Source organism: Rousettus aegyptiacus, unplaced genomic scaffold (genome assembly GCF_014176215.1).
Source record: "Rousettus aegyptiacus isolate mRouAeg1 unplaced genomic scaffold, mRouAeg1.p scaffold_m13_p_1, whole genome shotgun sequence".
NCBI classification, from domain to species: domain Eukaryota; kingdom Metazoa; phylum Chordata; class Mammalia; order Chiroptera; family Pteropodidae; genus Rousettus; species Rousettus aegyptiacus.
Window position 1 is genome coordinate 182,870,346 of NW_023416284.1, and position 12,541 is coordinate 182,882,886.

At 42.4% G+C, this 12,541-nt stretch overlaps 1 protein-coding gene across 9 annotated transcripts in view; it reads left to right on the top strand.

Annotated features, from left to right (window-relative positions):
- QKI (QKI, KH domain containing RNA binding) overlaps positions 1 to 12,541 on the top strand; it is a 127,367-nt gene that overhangs the window by 84,359 nt on the left and 30,467 nt on the right. For all 9 annotated transcript variants that reach the window (XR_004951542.1, XM_036223497.1, XM_036223496.1 and 6 more), the window contains exon 4: positions 8,023 to 8,166. Coding sequence is in view for 8 of the 9 variants with exons in the window: in XM_036223497.1 (XP_036079390.1) it covers positions 8,023 to 8,166 (144 nt within the window). In the remaining variant the exon portion in view is untranslated. The remainder of the gene's footprint in view (positions 1 to 8,022; positions 8,167 to 12,541) is intronic.

Below are 12,541 nucleotides of genomic sequence, written 5' to 3' on the forward strand. Positions count from 1 at the left end.
TTTCTTAAGTGCTTACTATATGAAAAACATTTTGCTGAATACATTAGGTAGATGGTTTCAAATACATAATAGTAGTTTAGCACGTGTTGAGTAAAGAAAATGTGTAATGATTAAAAAGCCTACTATGAATTTAGTGCTTTTTAAATGAATTTGTATGGTATTCAGTATGGTAGCACGCTGTATGTTGAGAAATAGTACATTTATGTGTGACACTATTTCATTTATAGAATATGTATATGTGTAAAATAAGACAGATACACAAATATTCAAGAAAAACTGATAAAAATGTTAAAGTGCTAGTCCAGATCTATGCAGGGTTGAAGAGCAGAGAAATATGAAGCCGTTGGTTCTGGACCCAGCTCTTACTATGGGCATTTTTAAATGCATTTCAAAGAATACCAAAAGAAACAAAAAAAAAGTAAAGGAAACATCTTTCTGTCTAGAGGCTGGCTTCTCTGTAACCGGATGCAGAAGGCTCTGGCACATAGTAAGTATTGTTTCAGAGCTGCAGAGTTCTATGGGAGGAAATTGGGGGCGACGACTTCTGATAGAAGGCTGACTCGGAGACATACTCTGGAAGTGGCAGTGTTTGAACTCACTCTCTAGTGGCCTTAATTCTTCGTGACTTCTTTCATCGTTCTTTTAGTCGGCTTCGCGTGGAGCTCGTGCGGTCCTCGTGGTCGATTCCCTTTCTGGGCAGTGACACTTGTCCTCCTTTACCGTCCTTCGAAATCCGAGGCCTGTACGGACGGGCGGGCCGTCTGCTGGGCTCGCCTCCAGTCGACAGCCCTGAGGTCACGTGGCGTCTTTATTAAGCTGCTTTCTCCTAAAAGTTATAATTCGAAACTATTTCGTGCTTTTGTTCATTCAGTTTAATGTGTTTTTATTGACCAAGCTGATTGAACACAGGCGGTCGTGAGCCGGGCTCCGTCCCTGCAGTGCTCCGCGTCCCCGGTGAGCACCGCGCGGCCGCCGGCGGAGTCGCCCTCGTCGTCCCTCCCGCCGTCCCTCCCGCGTGCTCGAGCTCGTGTCCTGTCCCATGGTCGCTCCTCCCTCTCCGCTTTGAGACAGCAGCCTGTTCAGCCCGCGGGGACGTCGGCTACGCCGCGCTTGCGCAGCACCCGTGTGACGCGGAGCTCGTCACCGTTCGGGGACAAATGCCGCGCTTCACACGAGTGAACCGAGCAAGACCCAGATGTTTTGGCACAGTAACTCGGCCCAGGGTTTCCATGAGGATTTTCTGCCAGGTCTTTGTTGTTGTTCTCACTCTCTCCATTTTCCAGTGGCCGCCTCAAAAATTGTTTTTGCATACTACAGCTTTGATCACAAGAAATCTTAATAATTTTGGCTGCCATTGGGACAGACCAATGTTATTTGTCCAGAACTCAGGATATATAAGTTTAGTTTGGACATGCATTCATAATAATTAAACTAATGGAATTAATATATGGAAATTGCAAGGCCGACATTACTTACTTGGCAGTCTTTTAGTATTCTTGTAGGAGATAGATGTGTCTTGTGAAGGGAAGGTATTCAGAGTAGTCCTTTTGTTTTTAACTTGGAAAATCTTTGACATAAAACAATAAGAGTTCTTTGAATTTAGCAAATTGTTTCATTGTGCCTAATTTAAAAATCATTTACTGAATGCCTGCTGCCTGTAATGACTTTCCTAGCTGATGCTTTCACCAACCCAAGTATAAAATTATTCTAATCTTCTTATAGTATTAGAAGATAATTTGCTTTGAAAACATGATTGTTGTTGGACCAAAATTCAAGTTAGAAATTTTTTTTAGGTCAGCTTTATATCTAAAGTCAGCAGTTACATGAAATCTACTTTATGACTAGTTTCTCAGTGAACATTTCCTAAACTAGTTTAAGATTGCATGTATAACCGGTGATGGTCATATGTCTGAGCTTTATCCCTTGACGTAAGGTGCATATAGCATGTTGTTGGAACGTTGGCTGCCTTAAGTCTACAGCACTCTGAATCCTCGTGTGGGAGCTTTTGGCATATGAACTTTCTTTCACATTAAGAGCGCAGTGGGAGGAGAAGTCTTGGGCTCATCTGCTTGACTACAAATCTATAATTAAAAGAGTCTCAGCAGGAGTTGGGACAATCAGGGTGTTCTGATGCTTCGTGTTATAGAACTGCTCTGTTGTTCAAACAGATACTGTAATTAGAGCACAGTTTTAAACTTCATAGGGCAGTGACTCATCAGGTATTTTTGTTTTTCATCAAAAATTAGTTAAAAACAAAAGTAGTTTCTCAACTATTAAGAATGTTTTTAAAAACATTTTCACATCACTGTGAACAGGAGCTTCCCAGATGAAATGGATGATGTTTTATTGAAAAGTAATGGGTTCAAACTTGTTTCAGGATAGTGGTTTAAATTAGCCCTACCTTAGTAATAGTGTTAGAGATACATTTATATATTTGTATTTAAATATTTACATTGTGTATTAAGACCAGTATTTAGTTTGAGGAACCTCACCTATTGAAAACTTTTATTTGAGGAATTCTGTGTAAGTGACCACAAGTTTATCATTTTTGTGTATTTGCGCCACCGAAATTTGATGGACTGTTCTCTCACCTAGGGGAAAAAAGGAGTTTTGTAGGTACAGGAAATCTAATTAACCTAGTGCTTCTCTGCCAGTTTGTGATGTTGTTTTTCTTGTAGAAAGAATACTTAACTTGAAATTAGAAGGTAGGACTGATAGGAAGAAATTACCAAGTAATTTCTGTTAATGATTGTTTGTTTTTGGTCTACATCCACAGTCCCTACAATATCTAAAATTGTTTGAGGACTAGATGTGCTTAGAATTCCATACCTGTATATGGTAAATATTAAAGTTAAAAAAAAATTAAAGATTCACGATATTAGGGTTCTCTTTCTGGCTCACTCACTAATATGAGGCATTTGAGGGTGATCTGATTGATTTCGGGGCTCTCGTGTAGGTGATGTCTGCTGTTTGGATTTTGTTGTTATGTTCTGCCTTTAGAAACTGACTGTGTGTGTGACTTGGGCAAACCGTGTCCGCCTCAACCTCCCCCGTAACCTGTCAGTGTGAATATGGGTACCCCACTTACATGGCTGTTTGGAGTGGACGAGGCGACGTGTGTGTGCTGCTTGGCACAGCACTCAGCAGGCAGTACCTGTTTAATAAAAGTCTAGTTACTGGCATCATCATCATTTTCATTTCTCAGTTCGTTTCTTTAGCATCACCTGAAAGACTAAGAGTTCTTTCAAAGTTGTTATTCCTCTGTAGTATACTTGTCAAGAATGTAGACCATATAATAAAATACCATTGGTCATCATGTCTCTGCCCCACAGTCAGATATGAATGACATTACAAAGTTTTTTTACATGCTGCTAAACTTTAATTTGCTATATAAATAAAGCTCTACTTCATTTCCCGAATGCTTTCTTGTCACGTCAGCCTCCCTTAAAAGGTGAGCGGTTTTGTGCTTTGCACATATTTGCACATAGTAATTGTGTATATTTCTTTTTACTGTCACTTCGCTCTTATATTAAGCTATAACTATAGTCTCGTAGTTTAAGAAAAGACTTTGATCCTTGAAAAAGACTTCTTCTGATACATTAAAACAAAGTAGTATTGAGGAGATAGAATAAAGGAAAAGGACGGTCTTTGGAGAAACAGGAGAATCAGACCTCTTAGCATTATTGTAGAAAGTCTGGGAGAGTTGACTAGAAGAGAAATAAGAATAAAACACAGGGGCAAAGATCACCAAACATAACTGGCAACTTGAATGAGAGGTCTAAAGGAAGCGGGCCCAGAAACCAAGGTACGTGCTCGGGGCAGACTGGGGAGGCCTCTGCAGGCAGACGCAGCAATGGCGAACACACCGAGGACTGTGGGGAAGCCGCAGCGCGTGAGTGAGCGGGTCGGTGTTTGATGATAGTGACGTTCTTTGTTTAAGGCCAGGCATGTGTAGTCAGTGTGGACCTACTGCCCAGGGTGTGAAAATCGATGCGGCATGGTTCTGGTGTTTACCTGGGACCAAACTTTCTAACCGCTACGGTAAGACAGTGCAGAGATAACCATAAAGCTAGCGTGTGACACTCACTGCGAAGGGTAAAGTAGAAGTGAAGTTTAAAGAATGGGAACCAGGAGACTTCTTTGGGACATCGGTGATAACTCGCATGAAGTTATGGATACCAGGCTCCATTTTCAGAAATATGCCAGCTTACTCAGAGCGTGGAGTGAATGTAAGCCTGCTGTGGGACAGTGAGCAAGAAACGACGCTTGAAGTTAGTGTGGATTGAAACGAATGGGGGTGATTGCAAGCAGTCTCTCTCTGTCAAGGCTCAAGTAAGCTTATGACTGCACGTCAGAGATGTTTTCCTGATAAACCAATTGGTTCTTGTCTTCAAGTTTTAAGAATTTGCATTGATGCAGAAAATTTACTCAAGATCAGTAGTAGCTGAGACGTAATTGTGGGCAAGTTTGGAGACGGGAGATAGTGAGCCCCACTTTGAACACGCTGAGTTGAGAGTGCCTTAGAGACAGATGCACACCTGTGTCCGGGTGGCAGTTGAATTTGGAGGTCTGGACATCAGCAGGGAGGATTGCTGGAAATGTGTATTTGGGAATATGTCGCAAAAAAACACGGTGTTCTGCATTGCTGAAGATTTAGCGGCACATAATATGAAATGACATTGCTTTGGGTGACAATAAAACATATTAATATAATTACAAATTAACATAATTTGTAATAAAACAGACATTACAATAATTATAATGAGCCTTTTTTTTACATTAGTAGCTCAGTTGTTTGCTCCTCAAATACTATTTGAAATATAACTGTAAAAAGAAATTAATGCCTCGTAGACCACAGTTTCTAAGAGGTGCACGATTTTTTGTGCATATCCATTTCATTATCTTTCCTTTTTGCTTCATTTCAACCTTTATGTTTGGTCTCAAATTATTTTTTGAAATGAGAAATGTGGGGAGCGGATGTTTTGGAGTGCGGAGGTGGGCTCCCTGCAGCCTTACTGTGTCCCTCGTTTGCCTGTGACTGAAAGAGAACGTCCAGCTGCGGTTCATCATCTTCCCGATGGTATTTGCCAATTCCAGATTTCCTTTATTGTCTGTCTAAGAAACAAAGAGAACTCAGGGAGAGACTATATTTGTCTCGAATAATTACTAGGCTCAAAACTCAGTGAAGGAATTTACTTAACTATAACTCTTCCTGAGTTAGAATGGACTACAGTTGGATAAAATTATCTTAAAATCTTTTTTTTTAAAACAAAATCTGACGTGCTCATAGATTAAAAATACCTAATTTTGTAAGGCCTGATATGGAAAACGTGGTCTCTCTCCCTTCCTGCTGTCTGACCCCCTCACCCCCCCCACCCCCGCTCCCCTTTTCTTTAAAAAGAGATTCTTGTGGTATTCTGTATTGCTACATTGTGCTTACCTTGCTACTAGTTGGTTTAGGTATTCCTTTACTTTTTAGTTTTCATTTCATTCATTGTGGTAAGAACTCAGGCACTTTCTTTGGAAGGTCTTGTCTTTGTTTTCCTTTAAAAGAAAACTGCCAACTTTCGCTTCTCTTCTGCCTCTGTTTCCTTTTTCTCGGTGAGACATCTGTCACCTAGTTTCCAAACCTTTTGGAATAGTCCTCTAATTTTATACTATTCTCTACAATTTTCCATCTCTGTCTTTGCTACTAGTTGGAAGGAGAATTCCTCATTTTTTATTCTCTAACCCCTCTATCGATCGAGTTTTTCATTTCTGTTATCAGATTTTACTGTCATGAATTCTCTTTTATGTTTTTATATTGTTTTTTGTTTTCTTATGTTTTGAACTCTTTTAATAGTGTTTTTTTATTTGTGTTCAGGATGTTGTGTCTTCTGTTAACTCTGAGGATTTTTGAGTTTTTCTTCTCTCTGCTCAATGGTTGCCTTCTCGGGTTGTTTTCTGTTTGTGGCGCTGGTCAGGCTCCCCACAGAATGGTCCTCCAGTCACCTGCCCCCAGCATGTGGGCTGGCAGCGCTCACTTTGGGCATAGAGTGGAGAAGGCTGGGCACCTCAGCCTTTGGTAACTTCATTAGATGTGTATACCCTCCCAAAAAGTGGTAAAAAAAAAAAAAAAAAGACGTTGGTGAGAAAGTATTATCAATATTTTTTAACATAAAAATTTTTTTTTAATTGAAATTTACAAAGGTATTTTTTTTCCCATAGTCTGCGCCATTTCAGTTCTTTGACATACAGATAACCCTAAAGGTTCTCCATTTGGGGGGATTTATTGACTCTTTAGTTTCTCAGTTTCTTATGGTATCTCTAGGTGAAAAGAAATACTTAATCGTATTTTTTAGTTATAGAATACTTCCAAATAATTTAATTAGTATTTATATTAAAGCAACTTAAATTGAAATTTTAAAAACTTTTCATATAAATTACTACTTCAGTTATTAATGATATGCGTGTTTTCCCTTGGGCACTGTTCAGATTCTCGTGTCGTGGACACTGTCACCTTTTCCTGTTCCTGACTGATTTCTGCAGGAGCTTCCTTTTTATTATAGTAACTGATGAAACCTAGCATTGCAAAGCTATGACATCATCAGAAGGAATGTAGCGTGATTTAAAGTTGGAAAGGCCAAATACGGTGTCCAACAGACACTGACTGTTGTGGCCCTGAAGGTTCACGTGCCCCCACGGTGTGCCTGTGCGCCCGCTGTGGTGACGCCGAGTTCTCTGGGGACGCACAGCTGGCCTGCCGTAGGGTGCTGTGCCTTGCCTGGTTTCTCGTTTCCCCTCACAGCGTTCGGGTGCATTTTCATGATAACGATCTGAACAAGAAATAAAGGCAGAAGCATCTGTTTGACTGTTAGAACTTATTTCTCTTCTCTTTGGCTGAGCTACATAGCTTTTTTTCTGGCATGAGCTCTGCAGATGTGAACTGTAGAAGAAAGCTGTTTCACTGTATCTTTTATTAACTTATACCAGGTTTATTTCCTTTGAATAGAATCTCACAATTTAGTAAATAGTGACCTTTAAGATGAAAGTTCAATAGCAACAAGTATTAGTTATTGTTTCTCTGTGGTACTTCGCATCAAATCAAGTGTATTTATGTATACCACTTTTATAAGTTTACATTCTTATTTTGTTTAATATTTTTAAAAATTATAAGATACATTATTTATAAATATGTTTATATATTGTCTTCAAAACTTAAAACAAGAGGCAGTTCTGAAATCACTGTCTAAGGTGAAAGGGACATGTGGCCAGCTCTTCAACTAGACCACTTTGTGGCTGGACATGCCCTCCAGCCGGAGGCCGTCCCTCGTCAGGGGCCTGCGCGAAATGTACATGTGCTCTATTAACCCAGCACTTGCGGGCTGGGTCTATCAAAGAGTGACCTTACAGCTCACTGTGTAAAGTAAGCTGATGATGGAAACGTAGTTAAAACTAATCTTACACTTACTATTGTGATTATAATGAAATGTTTTCTTAAATACTACTTGCAGTACTTAAAAACAAATGGCATTTCTCTTATTCAATAATGTCTGTTTGCAGAATACTTTTCCTAATCTTGAATTCAGCCAGTTATTATAAGTAGTTGTAATGAAATGGAAAGTCACTGAATTTGAGAATGAAGACTTTGATTCGATTCCTAAATTGGCAAATTATAAGCTATGTGACCTTGACAAGTGACTTATTCATAAGTAAAATATAGAACTAGCAGCGTGCTTTTCACGATAGCGTAAGGGTGACACCATAAATGAATTTCGTAGTGCATAAGATCACAACAGAGCTTCTGATTGCCTTGCTCGTTTTATCCTTAGGGTCTGGCTCCATACTCGGTATATAGTATGCGCTCAACAAATATCTATTGAATTAACTTATCATTCAACCCACTAGGCTTACATGCAGGTTTTCTGCCAGAGAAATAATTAAAAAGATTTGCAATGTCATCATTGGCAACAGGTTAGTATTATGAAAAATATGCTCTTTCTGAAAAGAAGTTTGTAATAGTGTACTTTGTAAATTTTTTAGGAGGAGCAAAACAGAGGCAAGCCCAACTGGGAGCATCTCAACGAAGATTTACATGTACTCATCACTGTGGAAGATGCTCAGAACAGAGCAGAGATCAAACTGAAGAGAGCCGTCGAGGAAGTGAAGAAATTACTGGTACCTGCAGTAAGTAAGAATTTTCAAATATTGGATTTGGGTTCCAACTCCTTTTCTAGTTTAATTTTAAAATTATTGTAAGGTTATTATAATAAAACACGTTGTGAGAAATTTTATTTACATACAAAACACAAAAATAATGTATGCCTCCTTTGCCCTAATAATAGACATAGAGCTCGCTCATACTTTTAGATGGGAAAGCCTGTTTACTTATTGTGAAGAAAGTGTCGTGAGCAAACTCAGTTAGTGGCCTTTGAAAGTGGGGTTACCATTGCGTCATCCGTTATGTGGGGAGCATGTGGACACCTCGTCAGGAGGGTGTGATGAAGTGTTCTTGTTTCAGTGGGACGGTGTTCCCTTGTGACAGGTCAGGAGAGTGAGCAGAGGTCCGCACCTCTGCTGGGCAGCCGCGTTAGGAGCACGCCGTCCGAGTGGCCTGTGGGCTCGGGCCCTCCCCCGGCATGCCGTCATCTCTCGTGGAACGATTAATGTCGCACAGTGGGAATTACGGGAATCACACGATAAATTTCTTTTAGAAAAATAAGAGCCGCCTTTTGCTCACATGCCGGGCGCCTTCGAGCTGTCCTCCCTGCCCCCATCCCCTTGTTCTCCGGCCGCCCCGTTCTGCTCCCTGTCCCTGGAGAAATGATGATCGAACTACTACCAGAATATTATCTTTTTCAACGGAAAATAAAAATAAATGATTGGATTTCTAAGACATTATTAAAAATGTTTACATTAGTAAAATATATGGAAACATAGACCCTAACGTGCTATTGAAACAGCTAGGAAAGCTGTTAGTGCGCTGTCCGCGGGAAGCGTGCCGACCTGCCCTTCTTCACGCCGCAGGAGTCTGTCCTGCAGGCAGACTGAAAAATCACGAAGAAGTTCGTGTCAATGCCGTTTAATAGGCCTTATTAGGAATACAACCAAGCAGACTAAATACAGACAGCTGTATAAGTGTGTACTGTTAAATAAAGCATATAATCTTCCTCCTCTTTCTTGATAAGTGTGCAGCATTGAAAAGATGTTTAGAAAAGGGTTATTTTCCTGAGCATACTGGGCTATTAGTCTCATGATCGCAAAAAGTTACTTAACATTAAGATGTATTGCTCTGTGTAACTGCAAACAGCTCATGTAATGTAATCAAACAAATGAGCTCACCTGATATATTAAGTAGACCAGTGTCTAAAAATTAAGAACTCTCACTGACTTAACGTTTTTCAAATCATTCTGTGAGCTACTTTAGTTCTAAAAATTACTAACCTGTAAAAGAACATTGAATTGGAAATGTACTGTGTTACTAACTAGCTATGTGTCTTTTCAGAAAGTCAGTAAACTCTGTGTTTACTCCCAGAATGAGAGTTGGAGCAAATATCCTCTCAGGATATTTTGGCTTTAAAGTTATTAACCTTTGAGTATTAAAAGGTGGCAGCAGATAAAAAATGACAGAAGCTTTTAAAATTTTTACAATTTATATTTTAAATGAAAATAGCACTTTCATGATAAATCAATCTCCAGTGGGGGTATTTTAGGATCGTTGTTAATTACTAGATTTGAATTAATGAAACTTTCTTAGAATTACAAATTGTAGAATACAGATACTTTAAGGGATGGCTTCTATAAAGTGATTAGACCTTGTTGTAATTTCTTATTCCTATCCATTCCAATACACACACACACACACACACACACACACACACACACACACACACACACAGTAACATGGATGCTCTGTTAAGAAATTTATTTTAATTAAACTGAACATTATGATACATTTCTGATGATGATACCATATTAAACAAGGTTCAAACAAAACAGAAGCTTTACAATCCTGAGGTCCCAAGTAATTTTGGATTTTACTTAGATTATCGAGAGACAGAATACATAGTATTTGAGAGCTGGCTTGTGAATGTGAATCCTGTTTTTGTGGCTTTTAAGCAAGTCTGTTCTTCCTAATCTGTCAGTTTGGGACATCATTAAATTCTCACAGAGTTATCGTGAAATTCAGCAAGATGATACATGGAAAATGCTTAGCGCAATGCCTAGCACATAATTGTTCCATTAAAGTTTGCTGCAGCTTTTTGTCATTGTGTAAGTAATATTATTATACAGTTGTATAGGTTTATGTGTTATTCCTTCAAATGCTGATTGTAAAAGGAATGCATTAATTCAAGCTTAGAGAAAATAGAAGTTTCTTCCTAATTCATTGTTACTTTAAGTAAATTGATTTGGCCCTTTAAAAAAATCCAGTAGAAGGCTCATTAGTTTTTCATTGCTTAAATATTTTTAAAAACATATTTTTGGATTGAAAATATTGGCCAATCTTGATCTTAAAAATAATTCACACATAAATGAATTTGGTTAATTTTGATGTTTTTCTTGCTATTTGTATAAAAGGTGTGTGTGGTGGGAATGACGTAGAGACCAGCAGTTATTTTGAAATGTGTTGTGTAAGATGCCCTTGTGTTGAGTTGAGAATAGCAGAACTCGTTGGGATGTGACTGAGGGCGCCAGAGTCACTGTAGGAAAGAGAACGTGTTTCTCATCGGCATCAGCATTCACGCCTCGTCTAACCTCAGACTGCCCTTCCGGTGGATCTTCTCGATTCTTGTGTTTTACGAAAACTTCTTGAAACTTTTCTGTGGTTGTCACGTCTCAAGATTTATCTCGAGGATAGTGGCGCTTAGAGCTTTGTTCTGTTGACCGTCACTTAACCATTCAGTTAACGGAAAGTCGCAGGCCTTGCAGGTTCGGATTTTCACACGTGCCTTCTGTCTCTCCAGTGTTCTGTTCCACGGTTTGGCACCGACGGCTGTTCTCACTGTCCACATTCAGTCAGGTTTATTTTCTTACGTCTCGCAAAGTGCCTCGCTCTCCCTCAGGCGCCTTTTCTTTACCCAACGTGAAGGCAGCCCTCAGAGCCCCACAGCCGGTGTCCCTGCTTATTGTCGTGGGCCCTTCAGAGCCACCCTTCCTGCACGACAGCCTTTTACCGGTTCCCTCCTGCCCTGAGAAAAGCACACGGCACTCCTCGGCGTGGCCATCCGGGTTCCTCCGTGACGGGCCACAGCTGACCTTTCTCGCGTCCTGTTTCCCTGTCCCTCACACTTACAGTGCACACACGCGCACACACACCAGAGACCCACAGATTGAATCATTTTCTACTTATTTGAATTTTTCGAAACTTCAGTCTTCTCACGTCCGAGCCTCTGCAGTTCGTTCAGCAAGTGTTTGTTACTTACACTGAGGCCGGCGTCGAGGACCCAGGGAGAATGAGTGCAGCCTCGCAGCACCTGCCGGCCGTCAGGAGCCCACCTGGGGCTGGTCGGGGCGGTTGGCTCCCCGACAGCGAGCGAAAGCAAACGCCCTGGATCGGGTCGTGATAACGTGATGCGAGGACGAGCGGAGCAGGGCACGGGCTCCAAAACCATGGACGAGGGCAACGTGTTACGTGGGGTGAGGAGCGAACGCTTCTGGGACGGCAATGTTCGAAGAAAACATCGAACGTGTCGCCGTCATCTGGCTGTCCGAGAAGTCTCCTGAGCACAGGGCAGGGAGCGAGTGCGTGGCCGTGGGGCAGCTGCAGGCCGGCAGGGTGGCCTGGCGCGGGCGCGGCGAGCGGGGACAGTGGGGGGGGGGGGTGTAGCAGCTCACAGAGGCCCGTGGGCCGTGACCGGGCCGTCGGAGCTTGGTCGGAGCCAGAAGCCGTGGGCGGAGGGGGAGGGGGACGTCGCGGGCGGGTTCGTATTCAGAGGGGCGTCGCGCGTGCAGATCCCCTGGAGGGCCTCGGCGAGGCGGAGGTGCCGGTGCGCGAGCATCTGTGGCTCCGCTGGCGGCGACGGCGCCGAGGGCTCGGGCCCCGGGTCCGTTCGGCGGTGAAGCCGACAGCAGTCGCGCTGGGTTGGGTGTTGTGTTTGTGACGGCCAAGGTGTTTACCCCGAGAAATTGGAATTGTCGTCTTTTCACACTTTGGGGGCGCAGGTTTGGGAGGGAAGTCAAGAACCGTGTTTGAAAGTGTGAAACCTGAGATACCAAATGTTCGAGGGTCATTTGGTCCTGACAGTGGGCGCCGCGACGGGGCCAGCGGGCGTCTGTGTCACAGTCGGCGCCCTCTGGGGACTGGGCGCTGTCGCCCGGAAGCTGGAGGAGGGGTGGAGGGCCGGTCCAGGCGGCTCCCCGGGGTCCCCGCCTCGGGGCTGGGCAGTCAGGGAGAGGAGCGCGGCCCAGCGGGGGAGACTAAGGGCGGGCGCGGAGGCTGGAGGACAGCTGGGGTCACGGGGCCCGGGGTCACGGGGCCGCGTGCAGGTTGCTGCCGAACATTGTTTGGCTGTGATAAGACTGCGACTGAACCCCTGAACTCGGCGAGCTGGTGGTCACTGGT